This window comes from Sorex fumeus, unplaced genomic scaffold, assembly GCF_029834395.1.
Source record: "Sorex fumeus unplaced genomic scaffold, SorFum_2.1 ptg000018l, whole genome shotgun sequence".
Classification (NCBI taxonomy): Eukaryota; Metazoa; Chordata; class Mammalia; order Eulipotyphla; family Soricidae; genus Sorex; species Sorex fumeus.
The window spans coordinates 6,423,087-6,443,181 of record NW_026606075.1 but is presented as its reverse complement, the minus strand read 5'-3'; the positions used below and the strand labels follow the sequence as shown (position 1 = coordinate 6,443,181).

Genomic DNA, 20,095 nt, shown 5'->3' with positions numbered 1-20,095 from the left:
GATTTATTGGAACAACATGTGCAGCTACTACACAGCCAACAATGATATTTATTCTCATTGAACTCCAAGGATAAATATGACATGGGCACTAATCTTAACCACTCAGTTCCTGTATTAAGCATTTTAAGTATTTCTCCAGATAGTATGAGAAAAATCAGAATGTCATCAGAGAAGATCTTACATGAGTAGTCTCCTCTTTCTTAAGTTTTGTAGAGCCAAGACTAATGCCTGTAATTCCTGATCACTGTTAAGAATTCTTGAGAAGAATAGCTGAGATCAGCACCAGGAGGATTACTCCATAACTTAGAGGCCAGCCGGGTATCCTAGAGGAAAGGGCAGTTCAGATAGAGAAGGGAGCACCAAATAAAGGATGTTTGGAGGATCCTCCCAGGAGGGGAGATGCATGTCGAAAGTAGACTATGGACTGAACATGTTTGCCACTCAATGCCTCTTTTGCAGACCACAACACCCAAAAGGAGAGAGAGAACACAGGGGATTGCCCTGCCACAGAGACAGGGGGGGATGGGGGGATGGGGGTGGGAGGGATAGTATCCATGGTGGTGGAAAATGGGCACTGGTGGAGGGATGGGTATCTGATCATTGTATAATTGAAACCAAAGCACAAAAAATTGTAAATCTACAACTTTAAAAAAAATAAAATAAAATAAAGGGAAAAAAAATAAAAATAAATAAATAAAATTAAACAAAAAAAACAAAAAAAAAAAAGAATTCTTGAGAGTAATTTTAATATATGCTTGAGAACTCCCCCAGTTTAAAACTTTCCCAATGCATAACACAGACAAACTCAAATATTCAGAGTCTCTTTTTTAGCGCTATTTAAAAAATGAAAGGAAGGATAAACAACCCAATACTGGTCTATTTACATATTTTATAGAATCTTCTTTGAAATCATAGAATCTTTTTTTTATTAAAAAACTGTGATTTACAAAGTTATTAATGGTTGAGTTTTAGGCATATATTTCAATACTAATCCTACCCCAAGTGTCAACTTTACTCCACCAGTGTTTCCAGATTCACCCCCACTCCAACCACTACCCCAACCCTGTCAACTTGACAAGCACATTACAAAGTTTCAGTGGTTACAGCAGCTTAGATCTCATGTTTTCAGTGATGTTGAGTCTGTGTTCCAGTTATCTGGCTATGCCACTCACCCAGATCATGGGTGTAACCGAAGTCCTGAGTCTGTTCACCCAATACTTCCCATTCTCTTCTTTCCCCCTTGATTTCTTTCCTTCTCCTCTCTAAATAATGGGGACAGGGTCATCTAGATATCCCCCTTTCAGTGCAATACATTTCCTCATCCAGTATTCTACAGACCACAGATAAGTCAGATCATCCTGTATTTGTCTTTTTTTCTTCCGGCTTACTTCACTCAACATGATATCCTCCAGTTCCAACCATACTATTGTAAACTGTAAGATGAAATCATAGAATCTTTACCACTTATTCTGAAGATAACATTGGCCCTATTCTTTGTACATTTTTCCCCAGTGGTTTCTGGGCAAAACCTACACAATGCGTTGTCATTTAAGAAACATCTGAACAGTTTGGGAAAATAAGTTGGTTCATACTCTATTTTCATGCTAAAAATAGGATGATCTATAACTATATCTCATTACCCTACATTGCTAGATATTCCTCTGCTCTAAAGCGATATTTCTCAACCTTTTTCTGACTCCCCCACCTTCTGATTTTGTTTCCGTCCTACGTCCTTTCTGTCCTATCAGTGGCCCCTAAGTCTCATGCCACAGCCTCCAATTACATATTTTCACCTGTGGTTCCCCTGGAATATCCTGGGGGCCCTTAGAGGGCCATATTAAAGAGAAACCCCACTCTAAAGCATTTCTCTGGTATGGTAATGAAAACATGCTGATACAAACATGCAATTTCTCATTAATTCAATGACTAATGGACTACATCTAACATAGCTGGCTAGAACTGAGAAGAGCTAACTGAATTTCTTTTCTTCCTTTTCTCTTCTTTTCTTTTCAATGTTTGGGTCACACCCAGTGGTGCCCAGGACTTACATCTGGTTCTGCATTCAGGAATCACTTCTGGTGGGAGCTCGGGGGACCATATGTGGTGCCAGGGATTGAACCTGGGGTAACCCACGTGCAAGGCAAATACTGACCTGCTGAACTATCACCCCAGCACACTAGCTGACTTTCTAACAGCCACTATAGAAACAGTGATTTTCAACCTTTTACACAATGGACTGGTACAGGCCCACAACCACTGTCATCAGAGCATACCTCCACTCTTTTCAAGGAGCTAACTACATACAAAAGTAACAATACATACTTATTAATTTAGCAGCTATAGCATAACCTCAGGGAAAAAAAGACTAATGAATAACAAAAATAAAACTTTTGAAAAGACGTAATTCCTATTTTGTATAACAGGTAATAAAGCACCTGTAAGCAGATATCCCTTCCAGTTCTCTTCAATATTAGTAACTAACTCTTAATTATTAGCACTCAAAAGAAATTAACCAAATAACATGTAAAAGTCTTCAAATATTTTCTTAAAACTCCCTCGTCTTATTTTATGAAAACCCATTCTTTGCTCCTCTAGGTCACATATGCAAGACTGACAAAATATACTCAATCAATAAAGTACTGCATTCACCTGGAGACAGGAGTGCTGCCTTCTGAATGGTCTTGAGCGCAGTTCCCTTCCCAACGTCTGCTGAGCTGCTTCCTACAGCCAACTGATTCACTGCAGTGTACAGTAATGCCTTCTATGCCAGAGGGGGAAGAGCACTGTTAGTTTTCTGTATAGCGCTGTAGTTTCCAAAGTGACATAAAGTCGTATCATATTGGTTTTGGTGTGACTTCTAAACCTTGTAACTCAAGCCACTTTATTCTTTCATCAACGATGCCACTTGACAAATTGAACATTTTTTCCAAGGTGGGGCAAACTAACCTTTCCATGATCTGAGTCCAGAATATGAGCCACATTCCCTGCTAGAGCACCCCCCTACAATAGAAAGTGACACTTTAGATAGATGCACAAATATTCATGAAATAAAAATTTAGACTGCTAAGTTCTTTCCATTGAATAATTTGAAAGGTTCAGTTTGATCATATCCACAACTTCTAAACTCTTCCATCAAAATAAAACTGTTTTAGTATGAACGACTCTCAAAAAATTAGAATTTGATCTGCCATTTGACCCAGCTATAGCACTCCTGGGAATATATCCCAGAGAGGCAAAAAGGTATAGTCGAAGGGACATCTGCAATTGTTTGTTCACTGCAGCACTCTTTACAATAGCCAGAATCTGGAAAAAACCTGAGTGCCCAAGAGCAGATGACTGGTTAAAGAAACTTTGGTACATTTACACAATGGAGTACTATGTAGCTGTTAGAAAAGATGAAGTTATGAAATTGACATACAAGTGGTACTACATGGAAAGTATCATGTTAAGCGAAATGAGTCAGAAAGAGCGGGATAGACACAGAAAGATTGCATTCATCTGGGGAACATAAAGCAACAAAACGGGAGACTAACACCCAGGAAGGGCTCAGATTAGTACCAGGAATTTTGCTCCATGACTTGAAGGCCAGCCACATGTGCTAGGGGAGAAGGCAGCTCAGATAGAGAAGAGAGTACCAAATGAAGGGTGTTGTGAGGGCCCTCCCAGGGTGGGAGAAGCATGCTAAAAGTAGTCTATAGACCAAACATGATTGCCACTCAATGCCTCTCTTGCAAAACACAGTACCCAAAAGAAGAGAGAGAGAACAAGGGGGAATACCCTGCCACAGAGGCAGAGTGGGATGGGGGGTTGGGGGGTGGGAGGGATGCTGGGACCCGTGGGGATGGATGACGGGCACTGGTGGAGGGATGGGTACTTGATCATTGTATAACTGAAACCCAAGCACAAAATTTGTAAGCCTATAACTGTACCTCATGGTTTTTCACTAATAAAAAAAGAAAAAAAAGAAAAAAAGAAAAAAAGAAAACTGTTTTAAAAGATTAGCTTAATATTTTTATAAGCTCCTTTACCAAGATCATTTCAATTTCACTCATTAAAATACTCATATTAAGTCCAAAGTTACACAATTTCAGTAGGACTAAAAAAAAAAAAGAAGAAACTACACATTTTCTAACAATATAAAAGACTGTAAAACACTGAACAACTAAGAGTGATCACAAAACTTATTGAAAAATAAATATACTTCTAATACATGAAAATATAATGCTTTAAGAACGTTCAGTCGTCCATAGTAAAATTGATAACTGAAGTTCTGAGCAACAGACATTCATCACTATTCTGCAGCCATAGTACAGCAGGTAGGGCCTTACACACAGTCAGCCTGGGATCACTCCCCAGTACCACACATGATCCCCTGAAGCCCACCCGGAGTGATCCAAGAGCACAGAGCCAGAAGTATGCCCTGAGTACTGCCAGGCATGGCCCAAAACACATGCAAAAATGTCCATTTCAATACTCAAATCATACTAGAAAGGAAAAAAAAATATGTAGGATCATAGCTTCGCAACGTTGATCTGAAATTCTTAATTTTAAAAAAATTAACTAGATACTTTATTGGAAAAGGAAGTGATTTGTAAGAGCAGTTTCATATTAAATCATAAGTGTTCTTAAAACTGTACCTAGCATAAAAATGTGTAAGTCGGCAACTGTACCTCATGATGGCTCGCTATTAAAAATTCAAAAAAACCCAAAAAACTGTACCTAGCAACCTAAAGTAACATAATGGGAGACTAACACCCAGGAGTGGCAGAGACTAGTACCAGAAATTTTGCTCCATGACTTGGAAGCCAGCCACACGTGCTAGGGGAAAAGGAAGCTCAGATAGAGAAGGGAGCACCAAATAAAGGGTGTTGGGAGGATCCTCCCAGATGGGAGAAGCATGCTGAAAGGAGACTATAGACCAAACAAGACTGCCACTCAACGCCTCTCTTGCAAAACACAGTACCCAAAAGAAGAGAGAGAGAGAACAAGAGGGAATTCCCTGCCACAGAGGCAGGGTGGGACGGGGGGGATGGGGGGTGGGAGGGATGCTGGGACCTGTGGTGGTGGAGGATGGGCGCTGGTGGAGGGATGGGTACTTGATCATTGTATAACTGAAACCCAAGCACAAAAATTTGGAAGTCTATAACTGTACCTCGTGGTGTTTCACTAATTAAAAAAAAAAACCTGTTCCTAGCATATAAAAAATGTTAAAAATAAACTTTAAAAAATATCAATATAAAGTTAAATACATGGTAAATGAAAAAGAAGAAAGGTAAAAGTAAAGTAAAAGGAGATTCAGGAGTCAGAATCTGGGATGATCCATCAACTTATTTACTAACAAGGTTTTTAGTATTTTAGTATCTCTGTCTCAAGAGTCATATATATGTACATATATATATATATACATACATACATACATATATAACATCTACTACAACTACTTCATGTGGTTTCTGGGATTAAAAATTCTTAGAATAGCAGTTCATTCCAGTGTCTATAACAATGGCTCTCTATGTTCATTGAGCCAATCCAATAAACACTAAAATTTTGCTACAAAGAATGTGGTCTGAATACTACCACCATCAATATCTCCTGCAGAGTAGTTAAAAATGCAGAATATCAGGCTTAGCCCCTGCTAGCTGATTAAGAAACTGGGTTTTAACAAGTTCATTAGGTAATTTTATTTGCGTTACACTGAGATAAAATACTATAAGCACGCATTCCTAAAATCACGGGATAAGTGACGTGAAAATCTTAACAAGGCCCAAACTGAAAGGCAAGGCCACAATACAAAGAAATGGATAGGGAAGTAATTTCTGCCATTTGTAGATCTTAACAAATCTGAATTTTCATTTTAAAGAAATCATGAGGACCACTGGGAGTAATTCCCAACCAAAGAGAGAGGAGTAACCTCTGAATTCCGCTGGGCATGACCCAAAACCAAAAAATAAAATGAAATTAAAAATGCATGAATTCGGGTAGTAGAACAGAGAATTAAATCCTAGGGGGGTCACTTAAAGAACAGAATAAACAACAAACACAGCAAAACAAACGGAGACTGTAGGGACCTAAGTTAAAGTGGTAAATAAGAAGTGGAGGGAAGTTGGCACTGGTGGTGGGATGGGTACTGGAATGTTAACTGCCTAAAACTCAACTAACATTAACTTTGCAAATCATGGCTTTTAATTAAATAAAAACACTGGGAGGAAAAAGATGAATGAGAAATAAATCAGGATTTGAAAATCATGAAATCCGAATAAGTGGCAGCCTGTTTGGTCCACAGATCTTTGTTTATGATGTTTCTCAAAGGTGGAAGTGCTAAGCACTTGACAAGCTAGTACAATTTCTTTCTATGGGACCCTATGCCATCAATATGAGGTCTCAAATTACTTTTACACTGTCTTCATACACACACACACACACACACACACACACACACACACACACACATTTTCAGGTAAATGGAGAAACAAGAACAATAATTATGAAAAACAGTAGGAATAGCAAGCCAAAACCAACACATAAAAAAGGTCTGGAGATTGGGATTAATAGACATAAAGCAGAGATTCAAAAAATAGTAGCTACTTCTATTTTTACCAACTAGTAAACTAAACTACAAAAGACCATAAAAACCTGGGGTCAATAACCAATATTAACCTAAGATATTGGCAAAATATATAGACCTGGTTATTCTGAACTAAAATTTAATACATAATCCCTTGGACAGAATGTCATGACTTCATGTTTTGATTTACATATTCAGATACCAGTTGTTCGACTTTTGTTATTTTTTCAGGAGCTTTTAAATAAAATTAACATTTGGGAGTTAAAAATGCCAACAACTCGGGCTGGAGCGATAGCACTGCGGGTAGGGCATTTGCCTTGCACGCGGTCGACCCGGGTTCGATTCCCAGCATCCCATATGGTCCCCTGAGCACCGCCAGGAGTAATTCCTGAGTGTAGAGCCAGGAATAACTCCTGTGCGTGCATTGCCGGGTGTGACCCAAAAAGAAAAAAAAAAAAGACAACAACTAAGGCAATATCATAATCATAATGAATCAGTCATGAGCATAATCGGTACGTGCTTGAATAAAGTCCACCTATTTCTTTGTATCTGCCACAAATCTCAGTGCAATGGAACACAGGAGATACTCAGCATTGAAATGACTAATAAAAAGTGCATCAAATAACAAAATTTCCTGACTATATTAACTCCCTCGCTGTATTATTTTCCCAAATGATAAAGGAAGTGCTTCAAAATTAGATTTACATCATGACAAATTATTTTCTCTTTTTTGCCAGAATTTACAGCATTACTTACCTTTGCATTCTGTTGGGGATACTGAGCAACCACTCGGGACAGCAGAGACCAAAGAGCTGGATTAGCTGGGTTACTGTAGAGCATCAGAAGTAGAGGACTTAGCCAGAGGAGTTAGCTCAATCACAAAGAACACTGAGCAACCCACATTTCAGTTAGCAGTTGAGTCTCAAATCTTTCAAATATCTAAAACACATTTGGGTTAGCTGCCCATCTTTGGTTGAAGGCATCTGAATGATTAGAAAACCAATTTTGTATCTCCTATACAGGAAGAAAATTCTTATGAAGACAAGATGGAAAAAATCAGCGTATGATGACTTTGACAATGCCCTCAAATTTAATCTTTGCCATTAAGAAAGGTGGGGGCTGGATAGATAGTACAGTGGTCCCCCAAGCCCTGCCAGGAGTGATCACTGAGTGCAGAGCTGGGAGTAAGCTTTATGTACCACCAAATGTGACCTAAAAACAACAACAACAAAAACAAAAAGTTAAGGAAGTTTAGTTGTTGTATTCAAGAAAACACAAGAGATGAGAACTATGGAAGAAGAATGAACTACAGATAAAACTTCACTGCTAAAAACAACCATTATAGCTAGGGGTAACAGCTTTCTCTTTTCCAAAAATTAATGACTATTTAATGTTTAATAGTCTAAAAACTCCTACATCCCGGCTCATTGCCTGTGGGTTACTCCCAGTGGTATGGGGACTCAAATCTGGCCTCCAGTAATAGTCTGCACTTAGGCCCTTTGAGCTGTCTCCTTCCCTTTGGGTGTATTTTATCAAAATTAAAGGAAGGGCTTGGAGAGAGAGAATAGCAGGTAGGGCTGCAGCTTTGCACGCCCTGGCTGACATTACTTCAGGGTTCAATCAATGACACCACACCTGACCCCCTGAGCACCAACAAGGGTGAGGCCTTCAGCAACACTGGAAACAGTCCCCAGAAACAAAATAAACAGAATCTGAGTTAACTTTGGGTGGTGAAGAATCAGAAGGGACATTAAAATAATGAGCAGCTTTATTAACAAATTATAAGCACATAATTCTCTTACACTTGTAGATCATGTTAGCTGCAAATTTAGTCTTCTGAATCTTAAAAATAAACTTGTTCTACCATATAAAAATTCACTGTCAATGTCACTGTCCTCCCATTGTTCATCAATTTGCTCAAGCAGGCCCTGTAATGTCTCCACAGTGACACTTGTTACTGTGTCTGGCATATCGAATACCTCACGGGTAGCTTGCCAGGCTTTGCCGTGTGGGCGAGATACTCTCAGTAGCTTGCCGGGCTCTCCGAGAGGGGTGGAGAAATCGAACCCGAGCCGGCCGGGTCGGCCGCGTGCAAGGCAAACGCCCTACCCGCTGTGCTATCGCTCCAGCCCATAAAAAATAAATTTAAAAAAAATTCCTCAACCATCAAAAATAGTTTTGTTGGCAGCATATAGACAATATGCCAAAACTTGACAATTAGTAAGGATTTTCATACTGAAATAAGGTTTAAGGTATGAGGAGACACTTCAGGGGTCGGAAGCACATGTCCTGCAGACATAAGGTTCTGAGTATGATCGTAGTATTGTCAGGTGTGGCCCCATGATCCGCAATGCACTGCTGGGCCCTGCAGTTGAGTTGGTCAAGTACAATGGCTGGGTGTAGCCCCCAAAGCAATCTGGGAAGTCACTCCACAAAACAAAAGTTTTTTAACGAAAATGAGATGTAGTCTTTAATCTAAATAAGGGAAAACTTATTTGTTTTAATCCTGTTAGATGAATACTGTGTAGTTACCCAGTCCTGTACACAATTTCATGAAAATCACAAGTTGGTTTCCAAATGTGTGTGTGTGTGAGTGTGAGTGTGAGTGTGTGTGTGTAATTACAGTTCTAAGCATTTTAAGCAATAACTTGGGGTTGTCCTTTCTCATCCCACAGGAAGCTTCGGTTTATTGAGTTCCATCCCCCACGGTGCTCCTGAGGCACACCCAATTCCATCAGGCACTCTCAATCCTCGGTGTTTATCTTCAACCTCTCCTTTGTGCTCCTCTTCCCCTATCTGTTAATCATATATATCCCCAAATCACACCCTGTAACCTGTAGGTCAAACATTCTGATGGCTCTGGATTTTGTACATGTGAAATACTGCTTTTCTCTTTCCTTTATGTCCTTTACATAGTTTATTTCAGTGCAATGTTTATTTGCATAGACACAGGAAGACAGTTAATGCTATGCTTTTGTAACTTGGGTTTTAACTGACTCTGAATAATATTTACTCCTGGGCAGCCATCATATTTACTTAAGCCTCAGTTACCCTTACTTCTTAACACCCCAAAAGGGGGATGATGATGAAGGGACAGGATGGACCCAGAGCAAGCTGTAAGCTACCCTGGCATTGAAAAGGGACAAGTTAGGCACCATAAGAAATCTAATAAGCTAAGAGCACAGTCATGAAACAAACTGACATGACCCCAAAAAGAAGTGACTAAGGACACTGCTGGGGTTAGGAAAGACTAATCTGGTCCGAGGACTGTAGTCTGGGATATATATAGCAAGATGTCCCTAAGAAGAGCTGATCTTAGGAGCTGGAGCAATAGCACAGCGGGTAGGGCGTTTGCCTTGCACTCGACCAACCCGGGTTTGATTCCCAGCATCCCATATGGTCCCCTGAGTACCGCCAGGAGTGATTCCTGAGTGCAGAGACAGGAGTAACCACTGTGCATCACCAGGTGTAATCCAAAAATTAAAAAAAAAAAAGAAGAGCTGATCTTTAAGCTAAATACATCTCTCATTTTGTCCATACAGAACAACTAGAAATATTAAGAAGTAAATTTAAGCCCCTCCCATCTCCCTATTCTTCTAGGAGCCTGACAGTCACTCCCACAACTGCCTCTGGTGCCATATAAGTTCATCAATGGCCATGATCCAGAGATCCAGAGACACACAAATAAATCTCAGAAGAGAGCCACAAGCAGATATGCCTATACAAACACACACACACGCACGCACATGTGTGTGTATATATATGTATATATATATATATATGTGTGTGTGTGTGTGTGTGTGTGTGTGTGTGTGTGCTTACCTAATTTTATATTGTCAATAAGGTCCAAATACCAAAGAGAATCTCATCACACATAATTTAAATCCCAGATTGAGAAGAACATAATTTACCTGTGGACGGCTTTAGATACTTGTCTCTGCACAGCCACTCTGCGGCCCTGCAGTGCATAGATGGCCGAGGTAAGAAGGCATCTCTGGTACTCATCATCTTTCTCTTTTTTGTGTTTGAGTAACTCGTTTAGGGCTGCTTTTGATAGGGTAGCATCCTGTGCTGCCAATCCCAGAGCACACAAGGCCAGAAGGCTTTCTGTGGTGGGTTCCTTTAAAATAGAGCTGTAAATAGATATTTTTTTTCAGTGCCTATTAGCCATGAATTCGTAGCCTGCAACCATTAAAACACATTCAACATTAAGGGAAAAAAAACAAATTGATTTAAAGATTCACCAAACTAAGCCTCGCTCTAGGGTATGTAAAAACACCTAACTCCTTAGTACTCAGAGGCCACAATCTTCCTGAATAGCTAAAGCAGTTAAAGCCTCGAATGCCTTTCTGAGAGCAGCAGTGCCAAACTTCTGGCCATTAGAACCAAGTTTTAGAAACAAATATATCATTCTCTGTAGGCCTCAGGTCTTGGCAAACAACTAAGAAAATTTTGCTAAACTGTTAAGTTTCAATAAATTTCCAGCAGATACAAATAATAAAGATCTTCAACTAAAAGATTTGATTTTTCATAAATCTGAGAAAGATTTCAAATGCTGTGGCATTGAAATCACATCTTTATATAATACAAACCATATATACCTGCCATATTCTAATTGAATATTTCTATAATCTCAGAAAATAAATACATTTTGTGTACAAGTATGTGGCCATTTTTTTATTCATGATTTAAGCTTTAAGAATATAGAAACTCCACACCCCAGCAAGACCTCAAGTTGCCACCCACGAACGGCCTCTCTGGCTCCTGATCAAGCTGCTTAACGTCCATGATCCTAGAGACTCAGAAACAAATCTCGGAAGCCAGCATGTTTTGGGAGAAATCCCTCCAGATTTAACTGTTAAAATTTCGGAATTTCAAAATTATACTACCGCAGCCGCACAACATCATATGTTATTCATAACCAGCAACAGAAAACAAATTGTCTACTGTTGTCTTTTCGGCAGATCTGAGTGTTGGGGTAGAATCCCAAATAATAATGATGGGTCTGTTGTCAAAATATTGAATGTAATCAAAGTAGAGAGAGAGTATGTGGAAATCATCTGCCCCACAGGGAGGGGGAGGGTATAGGATGGGGGCATACTGGGGGTTTTAGTAGTGGAGAATGGGCACTGGTGAAAGTACAGGTGTTTCACTGTATGACTGAGACTTAAACCCGAAAGCTTTGTAAATGGTCTCACGGTGATTCAATAAATAAAATTATAAGAAATGAAAAAAAAAAAGTAAGGTGGAGTTCATGCCCAATTCAATCAGCCTAATCAGTGGCTGAATAAATAGCAGTACTCCTACATAAAAAAAAAAAAAAAGAATATAAAATTGCTCATGTTTAAGAATTTGTACTAATTTAAATAAAGAAAATCTTAGCTCTCTATACATTTGATATTTCTAATAAAAATTATGAATCTTGTAGTATAAAACAAATTTCAAGAAATTTAAATAAAATCCACTAAATTAGAAAACAACATATATATGTCACAATGACGTCATACCATATTCTTCAGGGGAAAACAAAATGTTTAGAATTTAATTTTGACAACAAACCAACCTCAAAATGATGAATTTTCACAAATAGCTCTGTTTTAAATAGCTTAGTTTTTATTTTTAAATAGCTCTTCTTTATTTCTTTTTTTCCTTTTTGGGCCACATCTACTGGAGCTTAGGGGTTACTCCTGGCTCTGCATTCAATAATTATTCCTGACGATGCGTGGGCGACCATATGGCACGCCAGGTATCGAACCCAGGTCAGTCATGTGCAAGGCAAACACCTTACCCATTGCACTATCACTCCAGCCCCATAAACAACTTTTTAAAACATCCATCATAAGTCATAAGAGTTCAGAGATGTATGAGTCCAAACACAGAGGAATGTCCCTGGCATCCCATATGGTAACCTGAGCAGTGCCAGAGTAATTCCTGAGTGCAGAGCCAGAAGTAACCCTTGAGCATCACCAGGTGGACCCAAAAAGGAAAAACAAAACAAAAACACAAAAACAAAAACAAAGAAACATACCAGGTAAAATACCTAGCCTGAAACTACTAATATAAATAAGGACATAAAGGGAAAGGGCAAAGATAAGATTGAATTATTGTTTTCCTTCTACCAACAGTCCAAATAATAATAATAACGACTTCTAGAATAACAGGAGATTAATCAAATAGGGTCTGTCACTGTCCTCCCGCTGTTCATCGCTTTGCTCGAGCGGGCCCAGTAACGTCTCCATTTTGAGACTTGTTGTTACTGTGTTTGACATATCGAATACGTCGCGGGTAGATTGCCAGGCTTTGCCGTGCGGGCAGCGGGCGAGAGACTCTCGGTAGCTTGCCAGCTCTCCGAGAGGGGCGGAGAAATGTTTGCAAGGCAAACGCCCTACCCGCTGCGCTCTTGCTCCAGCCAAATAGGGTCTAAGCTGGGATTACTTTTTCCTTTGCTAACTGCAGTAATTTACTGACATCTATGAATCTCTAAGCCAGCTGCAAATTTTGGTTCTCTGAACATATTTTTTGTAACTAAACAAACACGACATGAATATGGTATATTCATGTGAAGTGAAAAGGGCTTTTCATTTTTTTTTAAATTTTCATTTGATTTTCTAAGAAAGAAGAGAAGACCTTGTTTATTACAGAAGAAAAGGGACCAGAGTATCAGTACAATATGAAGGGTGTTTGCCCTGCATGCGGCCGACCCAAGTTCAATCCCTGGCATCCCATACGGTCCCCTAACCTGCCAGGAGTGATCTCTGAGCACAGAGCCAGAAGTAAGCCTTGATCACTGCTACGTGTGACCCCAAACGAAAAAAACAAAACAAAAAAAGAAAAGGACTACTTATAGTGGGACAAGGATTAAATATGGTGGGACAAAACTATCATAATTAACAGACAAATACAGAGCTTATACTACAAAAGTTGTTCTTAACTAGGATTATCCAATCCTCCCCCTCCCCGCCTTCACTGTGGTATTTATTTTTAGATAAATGGAAACAATGGTTGAATATTGTTTGCATTTAATGGATAAAGAACAGGAATGTAATCTGCAGGCACAGTAACTGTAGATCCAGTGATTGTAAACTACAATTTAGTACAAAACATAAAATAATTCTCTACTTAAAGAACTATACCACAAAAAATAACAATAGGCATTCACCGATAACCAGTGCCCAGCACTATCTACTGCTTTTAAAGAAATTAAAGTCAATGTTCTCAAAAAGAATTCAAAATATATCATCACGGTCACGGTCCTCCTGTTGTTCATCGATTTGCTCAAGCGGGCCCAGTAACGTCTCCATCATGAGACTTCTTGTTACTGTGTTTGGAATATCAAATATGTCACGGGTAGCTTGCCAGGCTCTGCTGTGCGGGCGAGGTACTCTCGGTAGCTTGCCGGGCTCTCCGAGAGGGGCAGAGGAATCGAACTCGGGTTGGCCATGTTGGCTGCGTGCAAGGCAAACGCCCTACCGCTGTGCTATCACTCCAGCCCAAAATATATCATATGATCCTAGATATAATTTTGTTATTAATTTATTCAAAATTACAGAAATGACCATAATTTATAGACCATAATTTATACTGGTATGAATTTCTGGAGACTCAACTTGAAGTATATTTTATTTTACCTGGTTAATTTTGAAAAGGAAAAAGAAAATCTCTTTGGATACCCAATGCCAAAAAACAAACCAATATGATCTTAAGATCCTACTGGATCTAATGATCAGTTACTCTATTTTCAAAAAAGAGAGAGAATATGCTAATTTTGAAAAATCAGATAGAACCAGAGTTAAAAATGAAGAGATGATAGGCCCACACAGATCTGCTCCCTATTAACATACCTTCATTTTATTTTGCTCAAAATTTTAACCAGAATTTAATTACATGATCATGGTAAGAGTTGACGTTGGGCCAGAAAGAGAGTACCATGGGTAGGACACTTGCCTTTCATGCAGCCAACCTGGGTTCAACACCCAGCATCACATACAGTCTCTGAGCCCCACCAGGAATAATCCCTGAGCATCAAGTCAGAAGTAAGCACTGGGCACCACCAGGTATGACCCAAAAAAAAAACAATGAAGTGTTAATGCAATTATACATACCATTTAAATAGTAATGTCTTGGCTGCATCCATTTTTCCTTGTTTATACTCCATTATTGCCAGAGCTGTCAATATATGGGCTTTGTCTTGCTCTGATTCAACAACAGACAAGGCTTTCTCATAAGCTGAGATATAGTTGGAAACAAAAACAAAACAGAATCCTGATTTATAAACTGTGAGAGTTCTCTTTTCCCATTTTTAAAAATGTCTAACGAAAATTACACTTCATTGTTCTGTAATTTTTATAAAGAAAAAACTTTTGTAATAATTGAATTTTATTTAGCTGTCTCATGTGATTCTGAAATATCAGGATTTATTATCTGACATTCCTCAACCTCTTTCCTAGGGGAGGTCTGAAACACTGTCTTCAAGAGGAGCAGCTACAATCATTAAGATGTTACTCAAATTCAGAGCAACAACTTCATCAAACACTAAATCCTTAAAATTAGCTGTGTATCTGTGTACACAAAACACGCATACATTGGGTTCATGTACATATACATATATGCAACATACATATTATGTATATAATATATGCATTCAATAAAATACTAAAATAGTGGCTACGGTCCTAACAGAAATTTACATTAAATCACTGAGGATTAGTAAAGATCTGCCCTGAAATGATAACTAGCATAGGTAATCTTGCATCGGTTTCTTCATCTAAATAATGAAGAAATACTGAGCCCTGATTATAAGAACACTAATCACCATGATACACTAACTGACGGAAGAGATCAAAAGTACCTATTTCTGATTCCCATTTAGTCTTTAATGAATGCTGCAATCCCTATTCCCATATCCCAATATTACATCTTTATGTACATAAACTCAACATGATTACATTCTACTCAGCCCTGGAAATACTTACCTTGGCTGCTCTCTTTATATTGACCCTTCATAGACAAAGCCAGCGCATAGCCTATGATGTCTTCTAAGTCTTCAAGAGGTATTGACTTAAAAGCCTGGATAGCTTTATCATATTCACCAATGGAACTAAGAATCAAAGCATAACTTATTTTAACATCAAAAATAATTTTGAGTTAAATCATCAAGACTATAAATATTGTTGTACAAAGATCTAACACTGTATTATTTACTCTATACCTGCATATTTATTTCATAATAAAAACAAAAAAGTAGGCTTTTTCAGACATATTTGCGTTATATAAAATATCAAAGCTAAAGAAAACAAGGCATTTTATGCTATATATTTTTTTTACAACATACCTATCTTCCATTTCAAAAAAATCTCGAAACTGTGAGTACTTCAACAATTAGCACAACAGTTAAAAAGGGAAATCAAACAGGGAAATTCTCTAGTCTACAGAGATGATTCAGTTATACTGGGATTCAGTCACTCTGTACCACAGCTCCTCAAATCATGAAAGCACTATTCCCAAAATACCAAAGGACTAGTGACAGGTTTTTGAAAGGACCGTTCAGGGGGACAGAGCAGGTAAGGCACTTGCCTTGCATGTGGCCGAAGTGGGTTCAATTGCCAGCACCCCATTTGGTCCCTCAATTCCCACAGGAGTGATCCCTGAGTGCAGGGCCAGGAGTCAGCAAGGAGCACTGCTGGGTATAGCCCCCAAAGGTAAAGGTAAGGTAAAGGCCCTCCCGTTGATCGTCGATTTGCTCGAGCGGGCCCAGTAACGTCTCCATTGGAGACTTTGTTGTTACTGTGTCTGGCATATCGAATACTCTCGGTAGCTTGCCGGGCTCTCCGAGAGGGGCGGAGGAATCGAACTCGGGTCGGTCATGTTGGCCGCTTGTAAGGTGAACGCCCTACCGCTGTGCTATCGCTCCAGCCCTAGCCCCCCCCCCCCAAAAAAAAAAAACAACAAACAGACCAGTCTGTTTGATTCTTTAAAAACTTTTATTTTGGAGGATGGAGTAATAGTACAGTGCACACTTGCCTTTCAAGTGGCCGACCCAGGTTCAATCCCCGGCCCCCCACATGGTTTCCTGAACCAACTGAAAGTGATCCCTGAGTGCAGAGCCAGGAGTAAGCTCTGAGCACTGCTGGATGTGGCCCCAAAACAAAAGCAAACAAAAAAATTATTGATATAATATGGTTTACAAGCATTCCCGTATTACTGCTTCATACCTGTAATGCTACTTTACTGCTCTACTAACCAGGATCAATAATCGTCCATTACTTTCCCAAGGTCTCTCTTCAGCACCCCACCCCAAACACACACACACACACACACACACACACACACACACACACACCCCCTTTCCCCACCAGCCCCTGGCCTCTGCAGCTCCAGCTGACTAGCTAGTTCCCTGTCCTGAACTGGACACTGCAATTTGGAGCTAATCTCAATTAGAGGAAAGTCAATTTATGTAGAAACAACAACAATCAAACCATAAAAAAAACAAAGCATCCTCCCCTAACACTTTAATCCTAGGCTCTAAAAGCCAGTGAGATTGTATAGTTTTTAATATCTTTTTTTTTAAAAAAAAATCTCTTTAATTAGAAGACTGAGAATTTGAAAAAGTTCCATGGCTCCACTTCCAAAGAACACACATGCCATGTCCTACTGGGATTTCGACATTTCAGCTGTCCATGATTGGATTAAGAATGAACGTAATAGAAGGACCAATCCCTGGGGCTGGAGCAATACACAGTGGTTAGGGAATTCGCCTTGCATGCGGCTGACCCGAGTTCCATTCCCAGCATCCCACATGGTCCCCCGAGCACTGCCAGGAGTGATTCCTGAGTGCAAAGCCAGGAGTAACCCCTGAGCATTGCTGGGTGTCACCCAAAAAGCAAAAAAAAAGAAGAAAGAAAGAAAAAAAGAAGGACCAGTCCTACTCCTTTTGCAAACAAGTGAACTTCTAAGCTCTACTTTCGGAGGTGCTACTGCCTCTCTTTCGTGTGTACTCAAGACCAGATCCACATGCATTACTCCGGAACCTGCCCCTCTCGGAGCACACCAGGCTCGGGTATGGGACCAGGGACACAGACTAACCCAGTCTGGTATGAGGAGAGATGCGTGTTATGGAAATAGAACATAAAAGAACTAGAGACAATTATATCTGGTAGTGATAATAGAAACAACATTATTACTAAATATTTGCTTATGTAAAGGTAAAAGGTAAAGGCCCTCCCGTTGATCGTCGATTTGCTCGAGCGGGCCCAGTAACGTCTCCATTGGAGACTTTGTTGTTACTGTGTCTGGCATATCGAATACTCTCGGTAGCTTGCCGGGCTCTCCGAGAGGGGCGGAGGAATCGAACTCGGGTCGGCCATGTTGGCTGCGTGCAAGGCAGACGCCCTACCCACTGTGCTATCGCTCCAGCCCAAGGTAAAGGCCCTCCCGTTGATTGTCGATTTGCTCGAGCGGGCCCAGTAACGTCTCCATTGGAGACTTTGTTGTTACTGTGTCTGGCATATCGAATACTCTCGGTAGCTTGCCGGGCTCTCCGAGAGGGGCGGAGGAATCGAACTCGGGTCGGCCATGTTGGCTGCGTGCAAGGCAAACGCCCAACCACCGTGCTATGTATTATTAAATAATAATTCCTCTCTGGAAATCCAAAACGACAGTTTCTTTTTATGTGCATCCTGGTTGTATTTATAAACCATTAGGTCTATTTTCAGCTTCTCAATGTCTCCACTACCACATATAATTATAATCCTATAATTATTATATTATTAATAATAATAGTAACTAATTAGCTTAAGTCCCCACCTATATATATGTGCCACTACTCTGGAAACTGATCACTACTAGTCCCACAGCTTTCACACACACAACATTCACACACACACACACAAACACACACACACACACACACACCCCCAATAAACTGACGAGACTGATGGGAACGAATACTTTACCATAACAGCCTGCCATAATTTCTTACTGCAACATTATACATATCTCGGTCCTCTGCAGTCTGCAACAACAACATGGCCCTGAAAGAAAAAAAGTCACAAGTGTCTACACTTGTCCGAGTGAAATCATATTTTCCTTTTCGCCTTTGCACCACTGCAGTGTCTTTGTGTGTGTGTCTGGGGGCAGGGGAGGATGAGGGCGGGCTGGGCGCGCACCTTGTCACAGTGCTCACACACACTTGCCTGCAGTGTGCCGGAGGTACGCCTTGTGGGCTCTGTGGCCCTGGGCTCACAATGACAGTGCAGTGACCCGGTCTGCAAGGTGGGGCAGAATCAGTACTGAACTCAGACTCTCAGGCATGCAAGGGAGAGCTTCACTGCTGAGCACCATTAATCAAATCCACAAACAATTGTTTGCTTCACCTAATTCTAATAATTTTTAAAAACTACCATATAAATAATTATTATAGAAATATATATCATTTTATGGTTACTAAATTACCATAATGACATTCATATTTATTAAATTGATTCCACAAAGACAACACTTAGGTATGGTTTTACTTTTTTAACCTTCAGTTTATTATAGTGATTAAAAACACCTTTTTTTTTTTTGCGTACACTGGAAATACTACTCTGTTGTACTCATACTTGTCCATTTCAGATTTGTATTTGTTGAACAAATCATGTTATTCTGCTACATGACAAGAAAAGAGTCAGGATTTGAAATCAAGAATCCTGACATCTAAAGCTAACATATGGATTTTAAATGAAAAGGACAGTAAGTTTCATAAAGTGACCTCTGGGGCTGGAGCAATAGTACGGCACGTAGAGCATTTGCCTTGCATGAGGCCAATCTGGGTTCAATCCCCAGCATCTCATATGGTCTCCTGAGCACCTACAGGAGGAATTCCTGAGTGCTGAGCCAGGACTAACCTTGAACATCGCCAGGTGTGACCCACAAAGCCAAAAATAAATAAATTATTAAAATGAAGTGATCCTGAGTTCAGAGAAGGGGAAGAGTCAGCAGAAATTCATAGAGGTATAAAATAAATCCTCTAAGTCCCTCGCACCCCTTATTTCCATCTCCATCTCAGTTCTCTTTGGGCCAGCAGGAAAATATCTCAACAATTAAACAGGTTTGGAACATGAGTAAAAATTTTGCTTTTTCCCCTCTTTTGTTTAAAGATAAGACAGGAAGAAATAGCCAAAAAATAAAAATGTGTATAATATCCATAATACCAATCGTGTTACACGAAAAGCAAAGAATCAGTCAAAGAAGGCTAACTGATATTATGTTAAAAACTATGCCTCTGATTAAAGTTACAATTACTACATGGCTTCGAATACTAAAGTCAGAAAACATAAGCTGAGATTCATCAAGAAAGAATGAGTAGCCTCCAGGCACCACCAGGTACAGCCCCAAATCAAAACCCAAACCAGAAGGAAGAGAAGTAGGGATTTCCCTTCCTAAGATTTAGAACCCTAGATAGCCTCAGAGGTTAGGCAACTAGGTCAAAAGATTTCATCTAGTCCGCACAAAACCCAAGGCTGCTTTCTTATTCCAAATCAACTAATCTGC

At 39.7% G+C, this 20,095-nt stretch overlaps 1 protein-coding gene across 1 annotated transcript in view; it reads right to left on the bottom strand.

Moving 5' to 3' along the window:
* SKIC3 (SKI3 subunit of superkiller complex) overlaps positions 1-20,095 on the bottom strand; it is an 82,853-nt gene that overhangs the window by 19,059 nt on the left and 43,699 nt on the right. Inside the window, exons 27-33 of the mRNA XM_056112544.1 lie at positions 18,517-18,594; positions 15,538-15,662; positions 14,668-14,791; positions 10,477-10,698; positions 7,322-7,394; positions 2,947-3,000; positions 2,650-2,761 (exon numbers count right to left, since the gene is read on the bottom strand). Of these exons, the coding sequence (XP_055968519.1) occupies positions 2,650-2,761; positions 2,947-3,000; positions 7,322-7,394; positions 10,477-10,698; positions 14,668-14,791; positions 15,538-15,662; positions 18,517-18,594 (788 nt within the window). The remainder of the gene's footprint in view (positions 1-2,649; positions 2,762-2,946; positions 3,001-7,321; positions 7,395-10,476; positions 10,699-14,667; positions 14,792-15,537; positions 15,663-18,516; positions 18,595-20,095) is intronic.